The 27,660-nt window shown below is 40.8% G+C and overlaps 1 protein-coding gene across 1 annotated transcript; it reads left to right on the forward strand.

The window, feature by feature from the left end:
* On the forward strand, positions 1–27,660 carry greb1.S (growth regulating estrogen receptor binding 1 S homeolog). The gene is made up of 8 exons (XM_018265944.2): positions 1–488; positions 15,703–15,859; positions 18,928–19,038; positions 20,616–20,792; positions 22,062–22,235; positions 23,689–23,826; positions 26,194–26,305; positions 27,338–27,660. The coding sequence occupies exons 2-8, from the start codon at positions 15,703–15,705 to the stop codon at positions 27,438–27,440; spliced, it is 972 nt and encodes a 323-aa protein (XP_018121433.1). The 5' UTR covers positions 1–488; the 3' UTR covers positions 27,441–27,660.

Here is a 27,660-nt window from a genome sequence, read left to right on the forward strand (position 1 = left end):
GGCCAGGTGGTCACTCTATATACCATCTTTTTAATGACAAGACCCCTATGGCTTCCTAATGGTGGGAATGGCTGAATGTCTCTGGCTGGGCTATTGTCACAGTGTGTGAGAGAGTGATGGGACTGTAGGAATCTGTCAGAATTCTCCTGACCTCTGGCTGTAAGGTCCCCCTCCAGCAGCTCTGCTCCCTTTTATGCCCTCTTAACACCTATTCTCTCCTCAAGTGATACCCAGCCCCCTTTCTCATGCACTCCTCTGGAGAACTGCTGTCTCTTAAAAAGCAAACAGGCTGTTGGCTTTGGAGGGGGAGCCCATTGCAAGGAGGGGATGTGTCTGCAGGAGCAACAGGGCAGGGGGAGGGGAGCAACACAGCAAAAGGAGAGCAAAAGCCTCAAGTGAGCAGACAGCTCTCATCCCCTACACTGCCTCCTGCAGCTTTTCCAACTCTCTCCTAAGGGATCCATCCGGCCGGGGCACCCAGAGGTGAGGTAAGTTGCACCACCCTTCCTTCTGACCTGCAGGGTGGGTGAAAGGGATTTGATGTAGGCAATAAGGCACTTTCCATGGAGACCTGAGTTCAGGATGATGGCATGTGTCAGTCACCACATGATGGATACAAATATATCTATAGGATCCAACAGTTCTGCACTGAGCTGTTTGCACACATGCTAGATTAGAAGCTCTTCAGGGCAGCTTTCATTCATTATTTTGCCATTCACTTTCATATATATATATATATATATATATATATCTATATATATATATATATCTATCTATATATATATATATATATATATATATATATATATATCTATATATCTATATATCTATATATATATATATATATCTATATATAAATATATATATCTATATATATATATATCTATATATATATATATATATCTATATATATATATATATATATATATATCTATATATATATATATATATGCGCTCTGGAGAGCTTAGGCACACACTTATAAATTCAGAAAAAATACATGTTCATAGAAAAATGCTGCTCACCAGGATTTTGCAAAAAATAACTTATTTATTGGATCAACGTTTCGGTCCTCACAGGGACATATATATATCTATATAAATAAACATATACATACCTCCCAACTGTCCTGTTTTTAAGAGGGACAGTCCCTCTTTTGGCAGCTCAACCTGCAGTCCCTCATTTGTACTGGTCCAGTTTTTCTCTGCACTGAACAGCCACAAAAAGAAACAATGTTTCTAACTTAATTGGCTTTTGGCAGAGAGCCCAGAACAGCCACAGCTACTTATAAGATACTTTTATAACAATTTCAAGATAAGGAGATAAGTAATTGTAACAATATAAGATAACAGGCCCCTTGGGAAAAGTTAGACTCACAGCTTAAAGGGCAATTCACCTTCATTAGCAAATATGAAAAAAAAAATATTTTCAAACTTTCATAACCTGCCAAATTTTGTAAAATGAACATGGTAATTAGGGGGTCTGGCCACAAAATGGGTGTGGTCGGAAAAATTCACCGTGCTACATGCACCAACTTTTTTGACCTCTTTTGATTTACAAAATGTTAGGAGGTATGATATTTATATCAGTATTGTTATTAAAGCATGCATTATTATTAAAGCATGCATGCATTATTAATATATATCACCAACATATACCACAGTCCTTACCCCAGTGGAGCTAACAATCTAATCTCCAGGTCATGCAGGTGGATTGACATTAGGGGGCAGATTTATCAAGGGTCGAATTGAAAATTCGAAATTAAAATTTTAGAATTTTTTTTATGGTTAAAACTGTCACATTTGACTAGTTCAAGATTTTTAAAAAAATTTGAATTTGAATGATTTATCATACTCTGGCTCTTTAACAACTCGAATTTGACTATTCGCCACCTAAAACCTGCCGAATTCCTGTTTAAGTCAATAGGAGATGTCCAGGGATCAATTTGGAGTTGTTTGCAGCCTTCCTGACATTCCTGGTAGAAAAAAAATCGCATCGAGTTTTTAAAATTCAAATCAAATTAGATTCCATTTTATCGGGTCGATTCAATTTATCCGAGTTGTAAAAATAGTTTTACAGGGTTTATGTGAGTTTGACGTTATCTTAAGGTGGCCATAGATGCACTGATAATATACAAAACTAATTTTCATACAATATTCGCTGCATGAATGGTAGGAGTCGAGCCGACCGATATCTGCAGAAGACTTGGATATCGGTTGGCTTGTCATTGGCCGGAAAATATTGTTCGGGGCACCTTTGAAGGCACCTGAACATCAGCCATTGTTAGTGCTGAATCGTCAGATACAGGTAGAATTGTATTGTTTCTACCTATATATGTGACGATCTTCCGGCAAAGATTGTGATCTTTACGTCTATGGCCACCTTTACTATAGTATTTCACTTCGATAAACATTCCGTTCCAAATCATTCTGCATCAGCATTATTAGTCACCGAAGAATTATGTGATCTGTATAAAAGCTTGTGCTTTTATATGGACACATAACTCCTCGGTGACTAATAATATCTTTATAAATTACACTAGGGGGTACATTATCCACTATCTCATGTACCTAAGTTCAGCAGTTTGTGCCCTGTTAAATACATTGGTTCCGTTTAGTCATCAGTCTGGTCTGCACTGATTATTCCACCTCAGCTTGTACTTACAGATCAGCGAAGGATTATTTGCAGTATAAACAGTGTAATTAAAAAAAAAATGAATGTACTTTAAGGTTATCTTCACCCCAGCGATGCCTGGGACACTGGAACCATATGGTGGAGCAGCAGACAACAGATATGAATGAAGACAACTACTGGCCCGAGTTTCAAAATTGTGACTAGAATCACTGGAGATTCCTTACTAGGGGCTTGTAGCTTTCATTTTACTTTAAAGGACAACTAAAGCTTAACAAAGAAGTAGGGTAGAAATGCTGCAGATGTTTTGGGCTTCTGTAGCAGCCCAAGGCAACCATAGTACTGTGGTTTTTGCAGCTTTGCTTTAGTTATATTCCTTCATATGCAATATTCTATCTAGGCTTCAGATTCTTAAACCATTGTTGTCCAACTTGTGTGTAGGGCTGATTACCTGCTTTACTGCATGCTTGTGACTCTGCCCTACAATTTGTGCTTTTGAACAGTTGCCCATGCTTGCGCCATCATTAGTATGACTGTGATTAGACTAAAACATCCGTAAGGCAAAGACTCGTGATGTTCTTATTTACCAACACTTTGCAATGTTGGACCTGGGCTGTATCCCATAGCAACCAATCAACAATGAGCTTTGTTGAGCAGAACAATGGTAGCAAAAATGTTATTGGTTGCCTTGCCCGGTGTAAATTTGCCCAATGTTGGAAAATAAGCTCAATATACAAACTATATACATCACTCCATAATATGTTTATTATATAAATACAATAACAATGCCTGCCCAACATAAATGCACCCCCCAAGACTGCAGGTCCCTTGTTTATGTATAAATGAGCATTCCAGGATGCAGACATGCTATTAAAATGCAGAAGTAAACATGGAAGCTGCATTGTAATTCCCAGACAGAAGGGCCTGGGGTCTATTCATCCTTCTCCTCCCACGTCCTGCTAATCACTATCCCAACTTTAGGAAGAGTACTGAAGGGCTGCAGAAAGGTGCTGAACTTCTAACTAACACGTCCCTTTATAACTCCCCTCTCTCTCTATTTCTCAGTAGCTTTAGGACCCTGATAACTGGAATGGTACATTGGGGGGTGTCTTGGGTACTGAAGGGCACATGGCTCATTTACAAATTACCAAGCCTGTTGATATATATTTATATAGAGACAAACTAGCAGCTCACTTTTACAGCTCACATTGGTTAAAGGAAAATTATATACACCTCTATAAAAAGAGAAAAAAAAAGCTCATGTGTAAAACCCTGTTTTATGTAAATAAACCATTTTTATAATAATATACTTTTTTAGTAGAATGTGCCATTGAGTAATCATAAATAGAAAACTGCCGTTTTAAAAAATAAGGCCCGCCCCCTGGGATCGTATGATTCACGGTGCACACAAACATACCAAACAAACTATACTTGTTAGGTCACATGAGCCAATTAACAGACAGAGTTCTGTCTTATCTTCCACACTTCTTCCTGTTACAGTTAGAGCTGCAGTATTTCTGGTCAGGTGATACAGCACACAGACCATCACTAAATGGTGGTTCATGGCAAGAGTGTAAAAAGGGCAATATTTATATAAATATATATTCCAGTTTGGTAAGATTCTTTAATATGCAACTTTATTTGATACAAAGTATCTGTTGCTTAAGTGTTCATTTTGGGTGTATAGTTTTCCTTTAAGACAGGATAACCTAAACACCACTCTTCTACCACCTGTTGACATGGATGTATTTGCCATATGGGGTGGCAGGAGTTACTGTGGATTTTTACATATCATATTAAGATAGATTTGAGATTTTATGGTAGATCAGTAATGGGAGACTTGTGCGGAGTTTGAATATATTGATGGCGTATTATCGCAAAAGCTAAGGGGGTTCCCATCTTCTGTAGTGGCCTTGGAAAAAGCAACCACTACATGTACTGCTATCCACAGACTGACTGTATTTTGACTGCATAGGTTATGACGCTGGAGCACTAAGGGGCACAAAAGCACTCTCCTTAGTTCGTTCTAAAAGCATTTGCGTCTGGAGCATCACTGCAGTCTGCATCTTGCACAGTGGTGTAACTATAGAGGAAGCAGACCCTGCAGTTGCAGGGGGGGCCTGGACTGTGGGATCTGCTTCCTCTATAGCTAATAAGAAAACCCCCTCCTCCCCAGCCACTCTCTTACCGGCAAGAAAGGCGACGCAAGTTGGGGCAGGACATGGGCGGAGTAGGGGCAGGCGTGGGGTAGGCGTGTCTGCTTCCTCTATAGCAGGGGTCCCCACCCGCCGGGCCGCGGACACTCTCATACTGGGCTGCTGAGCCCAGTGCGCAAAAACCTTGGCACGCCGGTGTCTGAATTGGACACCGGCACGCCAAAATTGGACACTGGCGCATCCAAATTTGCTGCCAATCCCGCTGACCCTCGCCGACCCTTCCCCCGACCTCAAACCGACCCTGCTGACCCCATCCCCGACCCCACCCCCTGGTTCTCACAGGAAAAAAAATTTGGCATCGGTCCCCGGTCCAAAAAAGGTTGGGGATCCCTGCTCTATAGCTAATAAGAAAACCACCTCCTCCCCAGCCACTCTCTTACTGGAAAAAAAAGTCGACGCAACTTGGGGCGGGACATGGGCGGAGTTCGGGGCAGGCATGGGTGGGTGTGGACGGGAAGTGGGTGGGAGGATGGGGATAGGACTGCGCCAGGTCCATCTGAAGGTTCGCACGCTAGTTACGCCACTGATTTTGCACATACAGTACTGTACATTCTGCCTGTCCACATGTATGTAATGCTGCTGAACACAGGCAGCTCTGTAATCATGGGGGGTTAACACAGTCCTGCGGAAATTTAGACATGTGCATTGCATGGAGCAATGACTGAAAAACATTGCAGATTGTGCCCCTGTTTTGCACTTTGCATCCGGCCCTGCACTTAGTAAATAATTCATTATGGCTTTTGATGAGAGAAGGCAAAATTGCTCTTTCCAATGGCTGAATGTTGCTTTCAAAGTGTCAGTTTCTGACTAATACTCCCTTTGCATTGGCAGCATACAGAATTTCCCTTCCCTGCTCATTTGCCATTAGCCCCCAGCACCTAGGGTAATGATTTTAAAGAACCAATGGCATACTATATTGTATATTTGTAGTGTTATCCAACTTGTGGCCTGTTCTATCCATAAAAAAGTAACAGGCTACTAAGTAAAGCAGAGGCTTTATAAAGACTCTCCATGCAAAGTCATAGCAGTCTCTTCTCCACAATAAACCTGAGCGAAACTTTCCGTATCTGCCATGAGAGCAGAATAAAACTGGTGACTTTTTATTGATTTCTGCTTTTAGCCTTTGTTAATGAAATTCAGATTTGAAGCTTGCCTTTTGTTAGCTTGGTCGATCGCTACCATTTTCCCAAAAGATCCATCTTTCTGTGCTGGCCAGACTGGAGAGGACCTCTGACACTGTGGGCGCTGGAGAAGAAGTTTGTGCGAGAGACTAGAGGTCGCCCTAGAGAAATCTCTGCATATTGGAAAGATTGGTGAGAATAATGGGAGTGTTCCCAATTCATCTATTGTCTGCGGGGGTCACTTGTCATGCCTGATGCTTGCACACATTATTTCTTTGTATGAAGTCGTACAAGTCCTAAAATACATGTATAAGGCAACACACTTATTTTTCATGCATGCATTGCATTAAACATATACCCCCATATGTAATATAACTCACTAAGTTTGCCCCAGAGCAGTTACCCATAACAACCAAAGAGATGTTTGCATTTAAACAGGTGACTGGTAAACTCCACCAGCTGATTGGTTGCTATGGGTTACTGCCCCGGGCAAACTTAATGCCGTTTATTACATTTTATAACCCCTATAGCATATTTATGCAATCTACTGCATCCCTCCCACTGGACAGTCCCGATTTTGACAGCTCAACCCACAGTCCCGGATTGTTACAGAAATGTCACGACTTTCTCCTGCAGTGAACAGGAGCTGGGACCAAATGACTAATTGGAGCAGTATTTGGGCTGCACGGGGGCTCATTGTTGACATTTGGTAAATAGAAAGAGGAATAAAAAGATTTGCCGCACGCAGCATGGTGACATTTATTTTGACCACACACATATTTGTGGTCACACCCCCTAATTGCCATGATCATTTTACAAAATGTGAAAGTTTGAACACATTTCGGTATTTATATGTGTTATTACAGTTTTGCTAATGAAGGTGAATTGCCCTTTAACCTGCAAGTCACAGTTTACCCAAGAGACCTGCATATATTAAATTGTTACAATTGTTTCTTTGCTTATCTTAAATTGTAACAAATGTATTGACGTGCACCTGCCAATTAATTTTTTTATGGGTGTTAAAGGGGTGGTTCACCTTCAGGTTAACTTTCAGTATGTTATAGAATGGCCAATTCTAAGCAACTTTTCACCCGGTCTTCATTATTTATTTTTTATAGTTTATGAATTATTTGCCTTCTTGTCCTGACTCTTTCCAGCTTTCACAAGGGGGTCACTGACCCCATCTAAAAACAAATGCTCCATAAAGCTAGAATTTTTTTTGTTACTACTTTTTACTACTCAACTTTCTGTTCCAACCCTCCCATATTAATATTCCATATTCTTATTCAGATCAATGCATGATTGCTTGGGTAATTTGGACCCTAGCAACCAGATTGCTGACACTGCAAACTGGAGAGCAAAACAAAAAGTTAAATAACTCAAAAACCACAAATAAAAAATTAAAAGCAATTGTAAATTGTCTCAGGGTATCACTCTCTGCATCATACTAAGGGGCACATTTACTATGGGTCGAATATCGAGGGTTAATTCGACTTCGAATATCAAAGTCAAAGGATTTACCGCATTTCGAAGGAAAAATCATATATCGAACGATTAAATCCTTCGGATCGAACGATTCAAAGGATTTTAATCCATCGATCGAACGATTTTCCTTCGATCAGAAATTACTTAGAAAGCCTATGGGGACCTTCCCCATAGGCTAACATTGATGCTCGGTAGGTTTTAGGTGGCGAAGTAGGTGGTCAAAGTTTTTTTTAAAGAGACAGTACTTCGACTATCGAATGGTCGAATATTCGAACGATTTTTAGTTTGAATCGTTCGATTCAAAGTCGTAGTCAAAGGTCAAACTAGCCAATTCGATGGTCAAAGTAGCCAAAAAAATACTTCGAAATTCAAAGTATTTTTCATTCTAATCCTTCACTCGAGCTAAGTAAATGTGCCCCTAAAAGTTAACTCAAAGGTAAACAACCCCTTTAAGTGCAGGAGATCAAAGATAAATGATCTGGAAACCCATTATCCAGAAAGTTTCGAAATACAGAAAGACTGTCTCCCATAGACTCCATTTTATCCAAATTTTTAAAAATTATTACCTTTTTCTCTATTTTAATAAAACAGTCGCTTGTACTTGATCCACACTAAGATATAATTAATCCTTATTGAACGCAGAACCAGCCCATTGGGTTTATTTAATGTTTACATGATTTTCTAGTAGACTTAAGGTATGAAGATCCAAATTATGGTAAGATCCGTTATCCGGAAAGCCCCAGGTCCCGAGAATTCTGGATAACAGGTCCCATACCTGTACTTGATCCAAACTAAGATACAATTAATCCTTATTGAACGCAGAACCAGCCCATTGGGTTTATTTAATGTTTATATAATTTTCTAACGGACTCAAGGTATGAAGATAAAAACTACGGAAAGATCCATTATCTGGAAAGCTCCAGGTCCCGGGCATTCTGAATAACAGGTCCCAAACCTGTACTGAAACTTCTTATAAGTCAGTCCCCTCCTATATTCCTGGGTCCCCCCAGCAGTCACATGACTCTTCTTCTTTAGTTATCCCCATTACATTGATAATTTATTTGTTAGGGAGGGTCATCAATCTGATACTCATATTAACCAGAGCAAATAGCACTGACTTTCTAATGCTAGCCTTCCCTAGTGACTTATTATACAGAGTATTCTGCTAGCAGTGACATTAGAAGATCAACTCTCCGGGGTCAGGTCTATGTGGACGCCTGGCTGAGACCTTGCTGCTTTTCTCATGCTAATGCTCAGCTTCATTTTGTTTGGGATAAATTCTCCAGGCCAAGGGGCTCAGATTTCAAGTGGAAGGGGTCTAGCATGTTTTTTTCAAAATGCATCAGTTAATAGTGCTGCTCCAGCAAAATTCTGCACTGAAAACCAATTCTCAAAAGAGTAAACTGATTTTTTTATATTCAATTTTGAAATCTGACATGGGGCTAGACATATTGTCAGTTTCCCAGCTGCTCCCAGTCATGTGGCTGCGCAAGTGCACACACACGCTTGAGTCTGGAATTCCCATCATGCGCGCGCACACACTTGAGAAGAGGGCTACGTAGTCAGCTGGGTTGCCTTGGGCGCCCGGCTGACTTGGCCCAGCACTGTCTAGCCCTATGTCAGATTTCACAATTGAACATAAAAAAATCTGTTTGCTCTTTTGAAAAATGGATTTCAGTGCAGAATTCTGCTGGAGCAGCACTATTAACTGATGCGTTTTGAAAAAAACATGTTTTCCCATGACAGTATCCCTTTAATTAGAGCCCCGCAGTCTGCTCCTATTCTCCCTGTGTTGTTCCAGGGTTAGAGTGACCCTTCCCTTGCCTCAGGGTCAGCTGTTGTGTTCCAAAACTGAACGTGATAAGTGATCTAATGCTCCATGGAACAAATCTGTCCTTTCTGGTTTGGATTGATAGAAACCACACAGCCCTGGATATTTACCACTCAAACCTGCTCAGTCTGACAATTATTAGTTATGTAGTCATTAGTTTTTTAAGGTCCTTATCACATTCCCACACTCTCTATGCTCATTTGATCATATATCCCCTTCAACGCACACGGACAGATTCGGGGAGATTAGTCGCCCGGTGACAAATCTCCTCTTCTTCGGGTGACTAATCTCCCCGAACTGCCTCCCGCTGGCTAGAATGTAAATCGCCAACGGGATGGAACTCGGAGCGATTTGTTTTCCTAAGTCGCCCGAAGTTTCCTTGTAAGTGACTCCAGAAATTGAATCGCTTCGAGTGCCATCCCGCCGGCGATTTACATTCTAGCTGCCGGAGGCAGTTCGGGGAGATTAGTCGCCCCAAAGAAGAGGAGATTTGTCACCTGGCGACTAATCTCCCCGAATCTGAGCGTGTGCCCTGACCCTTAAGGCCATTGCAGAGCTCACATAGTACAGGTATGGGACCTGTTATCCAGAATGCTCAGGACCTGGGGTTTTCTTGATAACAGATCTTCCAGTACTCTGGATCTTCATACCTTAGAGGGGTTGTTCATGTTTGAGTTAACTTTTAGTATGATGTAAAGAGAGATATTCTGAGACAATTTACTTTGGATTTAATTTTTTATAATTTGTGGTTTTTGAGTCATATAGCTTTTTATTCAGCAGCTCTCCAGTTTGCAATTTCAGCAATCTAGTTGCTAGGCTCCAAATTACCCTAGAAACCATGCATTGATTTGCATAAGAGACTGGCATATAAATAGGAAAGGGCCTGAATAGAAAGATGAGTAATTGAAAGTAACAACAATACATGTGTAGCCTTAGATGGGGTCAGTGACCCTCATTTCAAAGCTGGAAAGAGGCAGAAGAAAAAGGCAAATAATGAAAAAACTATAAAAAATAAGTAATGAAAACTAACTGAAAAGTTGCTTAAAATTTGCCAGTCTATAACATACTAAAAGTTAATTTAAAGGTAAAGTCTACTTTTTTAAAAATTTAAATATTTAATAAACCCAATAGGCTGTTTTTGTTTCCAATAAGGATTAATTATATCTTAGTTTGGATCGAGTGCAAGGTCCTGTTTTATTATTACAGAGAAAAAGGAAATTATTTTTAAAAATTCGGATTATTTGATTAAAATGTAGTCAATGGGTGATGGCCTTCCCGTATTTCGGTGTTTTCTGGATAACTGGTTTCCGGATAATTGATCTTATACCTGTAGTTAAGTCTGAAACAATACATGCTTGAAAAGGTTGAAAAAAATTTTTTTTTGGAAATACACCATGAATTTCACTTCCCCTAAGATTGCACCCTCTTGTAGGTTAAATCTATAAATAAGCAAAGAAGGGAATCTCCTATGCCTACAATAAATGGATGACCTTTTTGACATCTTCAATGCCCTTCACTATTCTGGGCAAGACAGAGGTTACGACCTCTAATTCATTTAACGGGGAAATTAATAACTTTCTTATGCCGTTTCTATTTTAAATTTTTGGTACGTTTGTTTCTGTTCTGCTTATATTACTAGTTAATTACCTTCTAGTTGCTAGGGCAACAGCTCCTAGTACAGGTGAGAAAAGCTAACTAATAATATTTTAAAGATCTTGTCCTGTTCATGTTAGTTAGTCTGTGCAGTAACAGATGATTGATGGGGGGGCATATTTATCAAAATAAAATATATAATAAAAAAGGTTGTCTGACCAAACTAGAATCCACAATTGGACCTTATTTATTAATAAAGGGTTTTTTTACCTTTGAGATAACTTTTAGTATGATGTAGAGAGTGATATTCTGAGATAATTTGCAATTGGTTTTCATTTTTTATTATTGAAGGTTTTTGAGTTATTTAGCTTTTTATTCAACAACTCTTGAATTTGCATTTTAAGCAATCTGGTAACTAGGGCCCAAATTACCTTAGCAACCATGCATTGATTTGAATTAGAGACTGGAATATGAATAGGAGAGAGTCTTAAGGTGGCCATACACGGGCCGATAAAAGCTGCCGACATACCGTGTCGGCAGCTTATTGGCCCGTGTATGGGGGCCCCCGACGGGCTTCCCCGATCGAGATCTGGCCGAAAGTCGGCCAGATCTCGATCGGATGGGTTTAAAAACCCCGTCGGATCGCGGCCGCATCTGTTAGTTAATGCGGTCCCGCGATCCGACCGCCCGTTTGTGAATGCTAGGATCCGATCGTTGGGCCCTAGGGCCCACGATCGGATCTGCCCGATATTGCCCACCTCAAGGTGGGCATATCGGAGGGAGATCCGCTCGTTTGGCGACATCGCCAAACGAGCGGATCTATCCGTGTATGGCCACCTTAAAGAGAAGGATCAGTAATAAAAAGTAGCCATAACAATAAATTTGTAGCCTTACAGAGCATTTGTTTGTTTAGAAGGGGACGGCGACACCCGTTTGAAAGCGAAAGAATCAGAAGAAAAAGACAAATAACTATAAAAAATAAATAATGAAAATCAATTAAAAAGTGCTTAGAATTGGTCGTTCTATAACATACTAAGAGTTAATTTAAAGGTGAACCACCCCTTTAAAAAAATCAAGATTTAATCAGATTGAGGACAAACTCGAACAAATCTATCAAAAAATATGAATCGTACGAGATCTACGAGGTTTTTTCCAAATCACTCTATTTTTTCTGGCTTTTTCCCAAAAAGCCTGAATTTTCCGGATTTTTCCCCAAAAGTCCAAAATAGTCAGATTTTCTGCTAATTCCAACACAGACCTCAGAAACTTCCAAGTAGGATAGGGACCTCTCCCATTGACTTATATACAACCTGGGCAGGTCTGAGATGCCGAATTTGCGGATTAAGACTTTTTCCATCCTCTGGGTTTCATAAACCTTGAAAAATTTGAGCTCTTTTCCAGTAAAAATTCAGATTTTATAGTAAAAAAAAACTTGAATTCTTTGAGTTTTTGGCAATCAATGTACTTTAATAAATAACCCCCTTAATGTACAGGCAAATTTAATAGTACAGTCTCTTTAGCTTAATGAATGCCAGGCTATGGGGCTGATTTAGATTTTGGGTGAATTTAGATGTGGGTGGAAGACCAGTCTGACTGCCAGATTGAGTAAGATTTTGGCTTAAAACTTTTTTTACTGTCCTGGAAAGAACAAGGATGACTTTAATAACAATGTATATGTACATACAGTATGTATACATATAACGATAAAATAAGGGTTCAAAGCTGGAATGATAAAGCTAGGTTTGAACCCAACATATCTGAAAGCCACTGTCGTAGGGCAATGGCACGTGAAAATATTCTGGGAATTTTGGCCAGCAATCAAACACCTGGAATTGCTTTATATTCATTTTAATGGATAAACATGGCTTCAAGCAAAAGATAAACAATTCAGAAAATTGTGTTGGCTGCCAGTGGAGCTGTTAAATGCTCAGAATTGATGTTCGGACAATGGAAATTGGGGGAAACTGTCTCCCCTATTCATCCCATCTGGTGTGATAAACATAAACATGGTGATGCTAAAGCTTTCTGATGCATCATGTTACACATGGGTGGTTTTAGGGTCGGACATGGAGGCCCCAGCTCTAGAGGGAACTTGAATGCAGTCAGTGGGGTGATGTAGTTTTTCTGTGGCCCCTGCCTGCTGATGCTACTAAAGCCCTAGTAGCATTCTTCCATGGTACACACACAGTATTTCAGTCTATGCCTTTATCATTTATCCAGACAAGTCTCCATTAAGAAAAACAATCCTGGGTTCCACTGTCCAGCACAATGACATTGTTACAGGTGAATGATTGAGGGCAACTTGACCCAGGCAACTGCTTCAGCGCTGTGGAGTTATTAAATCCCCTAATTAGACAAAAAGGCACATATTCACATTTATAGAAAACATTGGGTCGCCTGAATGCAGCGCATTTCTTGTTGTTGCTCTTCCCACTGAATAGAAAGCTTTGAAAATGCCTCCTGTTGTGCATGGAATCCGTTCATGTCATGGTGACCTGAGCAGGGCCACCATTAGAAATCACGGTGCCCCTTACAACAACATATTCGGGGGCCCAGCCCACCCTGGCGCCCAAGCCCCACCCACTCATGGCTTCAGGACTTCAACTTCGCCTCCTTTCGTGACTTTGGGTCTTTTTTCGCTGCTCGGGTCTTTTCGTCGATTTGGGACTTCGGCTTCGGCTTTTCGTGGCTTCGGGTCTTTTCGCCGCTTCGGGTCTTTTCGCCGCTTTGGGACTTCGGCTGTTCGGCACTTCCACATTTTCGGCTGTTCAGATTAAAAAATGGCCGCAAATCTTTGGCTCTCGGAAGGGGGGCCCGGCTCTTTCAAAAGTGACACTTGTCCCCCCTGATGGTGGCCCTGGACCTGAGTGTACATTTAGCAGCTCATTCTGCTAAGCAAGCGGCATTACATGATTGCAGCCATGGTACCTAGAGGCGAGCCAAACAGACTGATCTACTCTGATTGTCAATAACCTGGGCAAAGAAATGGCATTAAAGAGCAACTGTACCTTCATTTCTTTATTGACCCTTAGGGGTTTGTCTGTAGGTTTAAATGAAGCCACATAGCAGGTAGATATGGGGGAGCCTACTGCCAGGCAGCCCTTTCAGATGACTTTTTATAAGATCATACCTTATAACTGTAATGTAGGATAATGCTGATAGGATAATGTTTATAAGTTTGGGGTTCCTGGATCATGGGTTGGGGTTATTTTGGCTGGGAATGTTCATTTGGTAAAGTTAGGTGAATTACAAATTTCAATTGGTATCCAGTGTTGATAGGGTTGCCACCTGGCCGGTATTTTACCACTCATAATTTCACAATGATGCTTGATTAATGGGAAAAAACGGCAAGAATATAGGAAGGCCAGTATATTTTCCAGAAAAGGTGGCAACCCAAAGTGTTGTTATACAGCAGGTATAGTATACAGCAGGGTTGACTTACCATTGATGATGGGGGGTCCAAGTGCACAAGCCCCAGACCTTCAGCTTTAGGGAGGCAATAGATGCAATTAGATATTCGTAATGGACTTGTACTAACTGGACCTCACTCCAATTCTTGTTACATTGAGAAGGAAAAACAGCAGCCTGCCAGAAAGCATTTCTCTCCTAAAGTGCAGGCACAAGTCACATGACTGGGGGCAGCTGGGAAATTGACAAAATGTCTAACCCCATGTCAGATTTCAAAATTGAATATAAAAAAATCTGTTTGCTCTTTTGAGAAATGGATTTCAGTGCAGAATTCTGCTGGAGCAGCACTATTAACTGATGCGTTTTTTAAAAAAACATGTTTTCTGATGACAGTATCCCTTTAATAAAGACAATAGAGTTGTTATAATGCCCAGTGTATAGTTAATATTCCATATGTTAGAAAATGTATGGGAGAACTCGGTTACCCAAAAAAATTTTTACAGACTTTTGCAGGCCATCACTCTGAAAAAAGGAAAAGACGCCAGCCTTTTTTGGGACTTTTTCCCATTAAAAATTGAGGAACATCTATGCATTCCAATGCACTTTGCCTGGTCTGAGCTGGCGAAGGCAAGTCTGGCGAAAGAGGTAAAAACCGCATCTTAGTGAATTTGCAGGGTAATTCGCAAAAATTTGCCTGGCGATAGAGTGCGAATGACCGATAGCGTCTGTCTCTATCGTTGGCGAATTTTTGCCAACGTTAGTCACTTTAGTAAATCTGCCCCTTAAAGAGCTGCCACTGGGAAACATGCGAACAGGAGAAATTAAACCAGTTCATTGAAGCATTTGCATTTTAGGAAAATAAAAATGAAAAGCAGATCTTTTTATGGTGTACTCTCTGAAACTAATACCGTTTTGTGAAGGTGAACTGCCCCTTTAATCCACAGACTATTTGCAGTGGAGGTGACTGCCCCCCATAGACTCAGTGTCCTGAATAATGGGCAGGGAATGTAAGGACTGGCTTGTTACACATGCTGTGATGTTCTTGGACAGCTTGTAAACCATGGGGAGCAAAGCAATAAGGGTCAGAGAGCTGGGAAGTTCTTTTATAAGGTGTCAGACCCTGGCCAGTGTTGAGATTGGGGAAAGGCAGCTGACTGGATTGTTTTGTGCAATCTATAACAGGGTCTCATCTCTCTGGAGGAGGAGGAGGAGGAGGAATATTCAGCCTTCTCACTGACTCACTGACTTACCTTTAGCAGTGCAGACTTAATCCTGGTGCCAAGAATCAGATCACTGATTAGGATAATTGGAACACCATAAAAAATAACCCCATGAAATTCCCCGAGTTTAGGGGGCTACTGTTCACTTTTCACTGAAAATTAAACTTTTTTTAATTTCTGTTCCTACTTTGCGGTGAAGATGGGAAATTCATATGCAGGGCAATTGAAGACAAGGAGATTTGAAGAAGTTCTGCACAATTCCATTGAGACTTCTCTGAGATCCAATACCCTGGTGCCCAGACCTGTGTTTTCCCAGTTGTATTTGGAAGCTGAACCAAAGTTCTCATCCCTGGAAGGTAAGGAATTCCCTTTTAATAAGTACAGGACCTGTTATTCGGAAACCCGTTATCCAGAAAGCTCCAAACTGCAGGAAGGTCATCTCCCATAGACTGTCTGTCTGTCTGTCTGTCTATCTATCTATGTGATTCCTAATCCTATGGAACTTATTTCTAATTATATACATAAAGCACAGACTTTGCCCCAGGCATTCTCTAACTCAGAATCCCCAACCTTTTATACTGGTGAGTCACATTAAAATGTAAAAAGAGTTGGGGAGCAACACAAGCATGAACAAAAGCTCATAGGGGTGCAGAATATGGCCATTGATTAGCTATTTGGTAGCACTATGTGGGCTGGCAGTCTGCAGAAGGCTCTGTTTGGTAGTGCACATGATTTTTGTACCTTAAAAACTTTCCTACAAACCAGGAATTCAGAAATAAGCACCTACTTTGAGGCCCCTGGGAGCAACATTAAATGGATCAATAATGAACATGTTGCTCACGAGTCACAAGCCTCTGATTAAAGGGATCACTGCTTTATCTCGACCTTTAGACATCTCTAGCCCAGAATTGAGTTGTATTTAATTTAACTAAAGGTGGCCATACACGGAGAGATACGCTTGTTTGGCGATGCTGCCAAACGAGCGGATCTCTCCCCGATATGCCCACCTTGAGGTGGGCAATATCGGGCTGATCCGATCGTGGGCCCTAGGGCCCAACGATCGGATCCTAACGAATAGTAATGGGCGGTCGGATCACGGGACCGCATCAACGAACAGATGCGTCCGCGATCCAACGGGATTTTTCGTCCCATCCGATCGAGATCTGGCCGACTTTCAGCCAGATCTCGATCGGGGAAGCCCATCGGGGGGCCCCATACACGAGCCAATAAGCTGCTGACACGGTCTGTCGGCAGCTTTTATCGGCCCGTGTATGGCCACCTTAACTGAAGCCATTTTTCTCAAGAACCCCATAGTGCCTAGTGTCTCATTATTACTGTATTTCTTCTCAGCGAACATTAGGATTTACACTGGAACAGGAATATCCTATAGGAAATAATGATTTAAAGTCTAATGGCAGCGTGAGTGTGATATCTGGGCTCTGGTGGTTTGCTGGAAACTTTTTCCTGTTAAATCTAGTAGGAATAAGCTGTTATAGAAATGTATGTTGTTCTCGTGTGCCTTTAGAAATCCTTTTTTTTGTCTTCTCCCCAAGAGACGGCAGGAGGAGCAGTTAAGTGAAATTTTCTCTTTCACAGCCTGGGACACGTGCATCCAGACATACTGATGTGGATGTGATAACAATGGCTGCCAACACAACTCTGTCATACAATAAATTCCACAAGGTGTCTAACAGCTTAGCTCAGGCATCTGCTTCTCAGGGGAAAACTCTTCTGAAAACAAAAGGAACATATGTAGCTTACACGGTTAGCGTCTGAGGCAGGGCTACCATCAGGAATCATGGTGGATTGCACTCTCTATATCAATAAAAAATGTTTTATTTGCCAAAAAAGAAAAGTGGTTACAAAATCAAAGCATTTGACCAATGCGTTTCACCCGTAAAACGGTTGATGATAAAACTGTCTTCATCATGGTCACAGGAAATGAAAATAAAGCAAGTAAAAGTCTGCCTGATGAAGAACGTTTTACAGTCGAAACGCGTTGGGCAAATGCTTTGGTTTTGTAACCGCTTTGGCAAATAAAACCTTTTTTTGATATAGAGTGTGCGATCCACTTTCATAATTTTTAAGTATATATATTGGAGACTTGGTTGGGCAGCCTCCTGCTGGATCAGCACCTCGAACCTGCAAATGAGTGTGCGCCTTCTGTGTTATTTTGTAAACACTGGTTAGAACTTCAGACTTTTATTCAGAGTAGTCTTCCAATACTTTGTAATCATCAGGAATCATGGTGACCATGATAGAATGTTGAGGGGGAGTGCAACCCCCAGTTATTAACTGATGGGTCACTTGGGCCCCTGATCGGGCCCTACCAAGAAGTAGCATGGGACCCTAATGAAAATAACATTTCTCACTGATGCATGGCCAAGCACCTGATCTGCCCCAGTCATGGCCATTATACTAAAAATCGACCCTGTCTCCCACAAGCTCCAGCCTCTTTACAACCCATAAACAGCAAGCACGTTTACTTCTGGAGACTTTTCTTCCACAGGCCACTGGCTGCAGTACCCCCAATACCCCCCTGATGGCAGGCCTGTGCTGGGGACAAAGGAACTCTTTCCACCTGCCCAGTTCTGAGTAATTAACTGTGTCCATTTCTTGGTTACACAGAGATTATTAAAGGACAAGGAAAGTTAAACTAAAGAAGTAGGTAGAAATGTTGTACATTATGTTTTGTGCTTCTGTACCAGCCCAAGGCAACCACAGCCCTTTAGCAGTAAAGATCTGTGTCTCCAAAGATGCCCCAGTAGCTCTCCATCTTCTTTTCTGCGGATTCACTGCACATGCTCTGTGCTGCTGTCACGTACTGAGCTTAGGGACCCACTCACAATATACAGTACACATAGAATAGAAATGTCACAATATAAGGCTGATTAGTAATTAATACAGATAATTACTACATGGCAGCACAGAAACCAGTGCAATTAGCATCAGAATTTAATAATCAGCAAACCTGTAGCATCCGCTTATATTACAGGGGAAGCTCATTTTCTGCTGGATAATTAGTGACGAGCCCTAAGCTTAGCTTCTCAACAGCTGCTCAGAGCCCACTGAGCATGTGAGTGTCACAGACACTTTCCAAGATGGTGACCCCCTGTGACAAGTTTGAAGTCCTGGATCATTGCTGCTATTGACAAGCTGAAACTTTAGGCTGGTGCAATAAGTTCAGTATATAAAATTTTTTTTAGCCATATTCATTTTTAGGGTTTAGTTCTCCTTTAAGACCCCAATGTCTTCTAATGGTAGGGCATGGGTTACAATGACAGTGTCCCAAATTATGAGGGGTATTCGGGAGATCCCATCAAACTGCCATTTGTCTGTCTGTGTGAAAAACACGTAATCTGCCATTGCCTTCCATCTTTTTTACTGTTTGGATCTGGGTCTCAACATAGGGTTTCTTCTACAGGTGGTCGAGCAGACAATGAAGATGATGATGAGGATGATGGATCTGGATCCAGCAGCCCATCCCTTTCCTACCAGAGTAAACCACCCCCAGAAGGCTGTTGTACCACCAATGGTAAGACTCAGAATACTGGAAGATTAATTGATGGGATGAATGAATCCTATTGCACCCAACCTCACTACATGCAAAGATATTCATAATATGTTTACAAACTAAATATCTTGTCTGCAATTTATGATCCTAAAAGGCATAAAGCTGGATACAGTATGTCTTAATGAATGCTCAGCTTAAGCTCCAGATCATTTATATAAAAGGAAGGAATGGTTTAGGAACATAATAATTTATTAATGAATTTATCCCAGTATTTCTAAGTTAGAAATCCGACCAACTGCGATTGCCAGAATGGACCTTATTTATGAAGAAAAAAGCCTGAAAAAATAGGGTTGGGCAAATTCCAGAGCTTTCCCCGAAAACTCCGAATTGTTCATGGTTTCTGCGTAAAAAATTCAGAAAACTACCGTAGTTTTCTGAGTTTTTTGGCGCAGAAACCACAAACTCGACGGATATCGGTACTGACATCAGCGCAGACACTGGGACCGTCCCCATTGACTTACAAAGGACCTCGAGAGATTTTAGATGCTGGGGTTTCAGATTCGGAGTTTTTAGACCATCGCACTTTAATAAATCTCGAAAAATTCGTAGTTTTTTTTTCCCTCTGAAAACTATGAATTATTCGAGGTTTGGATATTCTGAGCTGGATAAATAACCCCCTAACTGTAGGCTGTATATTCCCACCCTGAAGGTCACTGACAGTTTGTTCTAATGTACCTGTGATCTCGACCTGACCAATTGTTTTTCTCAAATTACTTTTAGGGCTCCCAACATATCCAGAGGTTGACCTGTTTTGCCAATATGTGTTGAAATTAGGGCCTCGTGGTTCCCCAAATACCTCCTGCCCCCCAGCAGCTGCAGGGTCTGCTTCCTCTGTAGTTATGGCCTTGCTTTTCAACACCATGGTCTAACATTACACTATGGTAATAAAGCTTGACACTGAAGAACTAGAAGTTGTCTCAAAAACAGGATATGTAATAAAAGGCACTAAGTTTGCCCAGGGGCAGTAACCCATAGCAACCAATCAGCAGGAAGCATTTACAGGTCACCTGTTTATATGCAAACATCTTATTGGTTGCTATACATTACTGCTCCTGGGCAAACTTAGCACCTTATATTACATATGGGGGTTAGGGTATAATGTACAATAGTATCTGTAACTGTTCTGCCTGCCCTCTTGTAATATACAGCTAAGCTTTTCGCTAATGCCCCCACTTGAGTGATGAGTGAATCTGTCCTGCTGTTTCGCTTTGCAGAAAAATTTGCGAAACTGCGAAAAAATTCTCCAAACGGTGAAAAATTAAAGTCAATGGGCATTTTTTCTTATGGATACTTTTTTGACTCTACAAATTTTTACTGCAGTTTCATGAAAAAAATTTGCAGATGGCAAAATGTGGAATTTTGCAGCCGGTGAGAAAATTTGCCAATTATTAGCCCCCACTATACTAATTAATCTCTGCCTCATCAGAGAATTCCAAGCATGTTCTATGACACCATGAGATAAATACAATTCAAGATGTGTCTCAGTTGAGTTTGATCAGTGTTGAGTGAAAAATGTATCTTTTAATCATGATTTGTAGGATTTTGTCAGGCTGGGAGGAATCTGAGACTCTCCTCACTATCTGCTGACTACTTTGATGTGCCGCCTGGATTTTTATTGGTTGGAGTCAAGTCTCCCAGTTTACCTGATCACATATTAGTGTGTGCAGTGGACAAGAGCTTTTTGCCGGATGATAACGGATGCAATGCACTACTAGGTACGTTTAGGGGGGTTATTGACTAAACTCCGAATGCAAAAATCACGAAAATTTTTTTTTAATAAAATCAGACTTTTAAAATGTTTGGAATTTATTAAACCCCTAGGATGGAAAAATCTGAATATGAAAATCCGGCATCTCAGACCTGTTGAGGTTGCATATAAGTCAATGGGAGAAGTCCCAATGATTTTTTGATGTGCCCTGGGTTTTGTGCAATACCCCAAAGTTTTCGGAGTTTTCAGGATGAAAATTCCAAAAAAAACATAAAAATCGGATGAAAAAATCCGAAAAAATAATGAAAATCTGATTTTTGACAGCAAATCAAATTTTTGGGAAAATGTAATAATAAATAAGTATAAATAAGCAGAAATATTGAGATCAATTTGGACTTTAATAAATAATCCCCTAGGTGTACCAGAGCAGCTGCAGGTTGCACATTTGTGATACAGATTATTTATTCAAGTTGTCAGTACTGATTTTGTGCAACAAGGGCAGGCAAAATACAAAAATTGGAGCAGTTCAGCATGTACTTGTAACCCGAACTCTACGGCCATTGGACTTTCCACAAAATGCAGCATCCGTTGCTAGGCACAAGCCATGCAATAGTGTAGGTCACGATGAAGGTTCAATATGGCCATTATCTTCTCTAATATATCCCCCATTTAGGACATAGAGTAACAAGGTAACCATGGCCTAAACCATGACTGACAACTTGAACAGAATAGATGAAGTGAAGAAGAACATGTAAAGAATACTTTAGCGTTTAAATAAATCTTTGACTGTATCCTCTTTAAAGGATAAGGAAAGCTACAGAAGTAGTTCATTGCCAATAGATAAACCACAATATTGCAATCTATAACACTATATTTATTCTGAATGCTTTTCCATACCTGAGTAAACAGCTCTAGAAGCTCTCTGTTTGTTTAGGATAGCAGCTGCCATATTAGCTTGGTGTGACATCACTTCCTGCCTGAGTCTCTCCCTGCTCACTCATAGCTCTGAGTTCAGATTACAGCAGGGAGGGGAGGACGGGGGGAGGCAGGGAGAGAGAGGAACAAACTGAGCATGCTCAAGCCCAAGCCCTGGAGGTTTAAGCTGAAAACAGGAAGTCTGATACAGAAGCCCATGAGTACACAATAGAAGGAAAGAAATGCTGTGTTTATTTTGACAGAGGACTCAGAGCACCATTACTTTTAGGGTTTATTGGTGTATTTATATAGACCTTTCTGATAAAGCTTATGTCATTTTAGCCATTCCTTCTCCTTTAAGGGTTTTCTGGCAACTGTGTTGGCTGTGGAGAAAAAGGCTTCCGCTATTTCACAGAGTTTTCCAATCATATCAACCTGAAGCTCACCACTCCACAGAAATACTTGAAATATTACCTCATCAGGAATACACAGGGGAACCTGACAAAGGGAGCACTGATATCTTGGAAAGGCTCTGGTGAGTACATAGAGAAATGTGGCCCTAGGCGCCTATCAAGCTCAGAATCACTGTGCTGGTATTACCAAATGCTTCCACTCCAGGTGGGCACCAACGTTTTGTGTGTGGGCTAAACCACCCTGGCAAATAGGTTTCCAGCAATATTTGGTGTCCTCCATAACTCTAAGGGCTGCTTCTAAGGAAGACACTGTTTAAAGCGCCAAGAGTTGCCCTTACTTTTTATCCTCTATACTTCCTCTTGGGCATGGGAAGTTCTAAAGGTGCAAACTATTGGTCCCTGCACGTACTGCCCAGGACTTTTTAGATATCTATTGAGCAGGTTGGAAAATGCTGCTGGTCAGCTCCTCATCAGGTTGTAGAAGCTATCTGTGGCTTATGGGTAATCCAATCTTTGGCCTGTTTTCTACAATATTATTATATTTACTTGCCTTTTTACTCACATATAAGGGCAGAGACACACGCTCAGATTCTGGGAGATTTAGTTGCCTGGCGAACAAACCTCCTCTTCTTTGGGACGACTAATCTCCCCAAACTGCCTCCCGTCGGCTAGAATGTAAAACTCCAGCGGGGTGGCACTCGGAGCGATTCGTTTTCCGAAGTTGCCCGAAGTTTCGGAAAACAAAGTGCAGCGATCGGTATCTAAATTGATTTAAATATATTTACTTTATAGATTTGATACTGTTTGACTATGGCTACTATATTGGATGGATACTATATGGGTATGGCACATAGTCTACACAGCTGTAAATTCAAAGTAACTCTGATTAGCAGCTTGCTTAAAGGGATACGTCATGGAAAAACATGCCTTAATAATGCTGCTACAGCAGACTTCTGGACTGAAAACCCGTTTTTCAAAAGAGCAAACTGATTTTTTTACATTTAATTTTGATATATGACATTGGGCTAGACATATTGACAGTTTCCTAGGTGCCCCCAGTCATGTGACTTGTGCTCTGATAAACTCCAGTCACTCTTTACTGCTGTACTGCAAGTTGGAGTGATATCACCCCTTTCCTCCCAGCAGCCTAACAACAAAACAATTGGAAGGTAACCAAATAACAGCTTCCTGGTTGATATGTGAACATGATCAGTAGTAAAAACCCATGTCCCACTGCGACTCATTTAGTTACATTGAGTAGCATTCATTTGAATCATAATTTGCCAGGGGTTGTGGATTCCTTGTAGGTCACTGGAACTAGGGCTGCCACCTGGCCGGTATTTTAACAGCCTAGCTGGTAAAACACCTGCCAGGGCCAGTATTACAAATTTACCGGCAATGTAAATTTGTAATACCCTTAAAAAAAAGCCCTTGGCCCGCCCCCAATTCGCTCAGAACTTACAGGTTTTTTTCAGTTAATTAAATGATAAAATAATCCTGATATTCTTAGTTTGCAGCTAAATAGACCAGCGTCTATATCAGTACTTGTAACAAGTCCCTTTGTTTTGTTTTCAGAGGTGAGAAGTCGGAACCTTTCCGCTAACTTGTGCTCAAGTACTGTACCTGCTGCTATTCATGATGGACCTGGATCCATGAACAAGTCAAGAGACCCAACCACTGCCCCCAATCCGTATATGAACAGAGTCCAAAATGGTATGGAGGAAAAGCCACAACAATTAGAAGTCTATGTTCTTTTCTTATCTGCATCCTAATGTTGTTATTGTTGAATTGCTAAGTCTGCCAGACATATGGATGTACTGTAAAACAACATAAATAACGCTGGCGTAACTAACATTGTGAAGAGAACCTGAACTGATTCATAGGCCTGTTTGTCTTTATAGTCTTTTCTAAAAAAGTGTTTTTTTACTGCTCTCTGGTGGGTAAATAATAATATTATAAGTCTTTATACAGCACTGAAACAATCCATAATCCTTTCCATTTTACTAGTGATTGGCGAATAAATTCGCCAGATGCAAATTCACGGCGAATTTACACGTTTTGCCGCCAATGAATAAATTAGAGAAACTGCCGTGAGAATTGGCTGGTGAGAAATCCGCTGCGTTGAAGAAATTTGGGAGCAGAAACAGAAACATTGTTGTGCGTCAAAATTATTCGGACTCCCATTGACTTTAATGCATTTGCCAAAAATAGGCGCCCGTATAACAATTGTTGCGGTGTTGAAATTGACACGCGTTAAATCATTTTGACGCCCATTGACTTCAATGTGTCTTGTGAATTTTTTGCCATTTCACAAATATTGCGGGAAATTCGTGAATTTTTCGCCGTTTCACTAATATTGCGGGAAATTTGCAAAGTTTTCGGTGATGCGAAATATCCCCATCACTACATTTTGCGAATTGGCCCCTGTCCTGTGAAGCTTACAATCAAAGGTCCCTATCACATTTATACACACATAGTTTTGTCAGCAAGGGTGGGACAGGGGGTGCTACAGTTAGTGGCTCCAAGATACATAAGTGGGATATGTGGGTTGCTAAGGGAGCAATGCTTGTGGGGACGGGGATTAGGGATGGCCATGGGTGTTGTTTTAGCATAAGGGATATTATGGGAATAACCCACCCTCAGTCACAAAATGGCTATATGACTGCAGGTAATTTTGTTTTCATTAGGGACCGATTCCACTTGTTGGCAGGGGCCCATGTTTGCTAAACTTAGTTTTATGGAGCCCCACGATTCCTGATAAGGGGTCCTGTTTGTCAGTATGTAAGTAGTCACACCTATTCTCTGGAAAAACAGTGGAAACAAAATTGTGGCATTTCAATATTACATTTGGCAAATTTAGGAAAAAAAAAATATACAAACATTTAAGTTACCTTAAATGAATAGTAAAACATGAGCAAAACTTGATCACTACAAAGAGTGGTGGTAAATGGAACATTTTCTAATTGGACCAGTGTTGTTAGTGGAGTACCGCAGGACTCTGTACTAGGTCCCTTGCTTTTCAACTTGTTTATTAATGACCTGGAGGTGGGCATTGAAAATACTGTTTCTATTTGTGCAGATGATACTAAATTGTGCAGAGCTATAGGTTCCATGCAGGATGCTGACACTTTGCAGAGTGATTTGTCTAAACTGGAAAACTGGGCAGCAAACTGGAAAATGAGGTTTAATGTTGATAAATGCAGGTTATGCACTTTGGCAAAAATAATATAAATGCAAGTTATACACTAAATGGCAGTGTGTTGGGAGTTTCCTTAAATGAAAAGGATCTAGGGGTCTTTGTAGATAACAAGTTGTCTAATTCTGGGCAGTGTCATTCTGTGGCTACTAAAGCAAATAAAGTTCTGTCTTGTATAAAAAAGGGCATTAACTCAAGGGATGAAAACATAATTATGTCTCTTTATAGGTCCCTGGTGAGGCCTCATCTGGAGTATGCAGTTCAGTTTTGGACACCAGTCCTTAAGAGGGATATAAATGAGCTGGAGAGAGTGCAGAGACTAAGTGCAACTAAATTGGTTAGAGGGACGGAAGACTTAAATTATGAGGGGAGACTGTCAAGGTTGGGGTTGTTTTCTCTGGAAAAAAGGCGCTTGGGAGGGGACATGATTACACTTTACAAGTACATTAGAGGACATTATAGACAAATGGCAGGGGACCTTTTTACCCATAAAGTGGATCACCGTACCAGAGGCCTCCCCTTTAGACTAGAAGAAAAGAACTTTCATTTGAAGCAACGTAGAGGGTTCTTCACAGTCAGGACAGTGAGGTTGTGGAATGCACTGCCGGGTGATGTTGTGATGCTGATTCAGTTAATGCCTTTAAGAATGGCTTGGATGATTTTTTGGACAGACATAATATCAAAGGCTATTGTGATACTAAACTCTATAGTTAATATAGGTATGGGTATATAGAATTTTAATTAAAAGTAGGGAGGGGTGTGTGTATGGATGCTGGGTTTTCATTTGGAGGGGTTGAACTTGATGGACTTTGTCTTTTTTCAACCCAATTTAACTATGTAACTATGTAACTATTGTATTTATAACATGTATTTTTATTTTACAGTAGATAATTGCTACTTGCACTCACAAGTCAGCTCCTCATACCAGAATATAAATGTGTCCCCAACAATCCACAAAGAGGAATCCTTCAGCACCAGCGAGAGCCCCTGTTTTAGGTACGCTTGAAAAATGTGTTTTCTTTCAAAGGGGACGTAAAGCCTGCCATGTATATTGCTGCTGTCATTTGTAATTTGGCAAACATATGATTAAAAGTAAGTCTCAAGGAGGCAAACAATAGGACAGCTTCCACCTAAATGCAAAGAGGCAGATGAGGAATGTTCAGTGTACACAATAAGTACACAAGACTTAATTGTCTGTTTAAGGGGAAAAAATATCAAGAAAAGTTGATATTTTTAAAATTGTTTTTTTTTGTCTCTGCACAAAATGACAGTTGTGCAGGATGCCCATTTCAGCCCTGAATATCTGGGGTGGGCACACTCTTCCACACTATCTGTCCTTCTGTTAACATTTGGGAATCTCTTAAGGTGGCCAAACATCTACCGGTAAAAGCTGCCGACATACCGAGTTGGCAGCTTATTGGCCCGTGTATGAGGCCCTCCGATGGGCTTCCCCGATTGATATCTGGCCGAAAACGTCCAGATGTAGATCGGGCAGGATTAAAATTCCCGTCGGATCACAGACCGCATCTGTTTGTTGATGCGTTTCCACGATCCGACCACCCGTACTCCTGCATTATGATCCGATCGTTGGGCTCACGATCGGATAAGTGCAATATCGCCCATACTGGGAAGATATTCGTTTGGCGACATCACCAAGCGAGTGGATCTCTCTGTGTATGGCCACCTTTATACTTTTTTTCATTATAAAAGAGCTGAACTAATGCACTTTATAAATTTAGAGCTCCCTTTTGGAAGGACACACATCCAGCAGGAAAGTCTGTCTCACAGAAATGATTTCATTGCCTATAAGCAATTAGTTTTGATCAGTTCAGGTCCCGTTCGCTTAGAGTTGTTTGATTGTTATAACTAATTGCACAGCTGTATATTATTATCATTAATATAATATATTGACAAAGCCAACATATTCTGCAGCGGTGTACAATAGAAGGGCATATACATCACACATACTGATTACATTTAGGTGACTGGCTGCTTCTAAATTTGTGGTTTTTTTTTTTTCCTTAATAGGAAATTTGACAAATTCTGGGCCCCCCAAAAAACGTCACAAAGGATGGTCTCCAGAGTCACCAACGTCGACAGAGGCCAGCTTTGCACAGAGCAATTTTATTAACTCAAGTAACTGTGGAAAAGGTAGTTAGTCATGATTAGAGTACGGTTATTAGCATGGAGAGAAGTAGAATAGGGTCATTGGAAGACTGGATACACTCTGGGGCCCATTTACTTAGTTCGAGTGAAGGAATAGAACTTTTTTGTTTCTTTTGGCTACTTTGACCATCGAATTGGCTACTTCGACCTTCGACTACGACTTTGAATCGAACGATTCGAACTAA

Source organism: Xenopus laevis, chromosome 5S, assembly GCF_017654675.1.
Source record: "Xenopus laevis strain J_2021 chromosome 5S, Xenopus_laevis_v10.1, whole genome shotgun sequence".
NCBI classification, from domain to species: Eukaryota; Metazoa; Chordata; class Amphibia; order Anura; family Pipidae; genus Xenopus; species Xenopus laevis.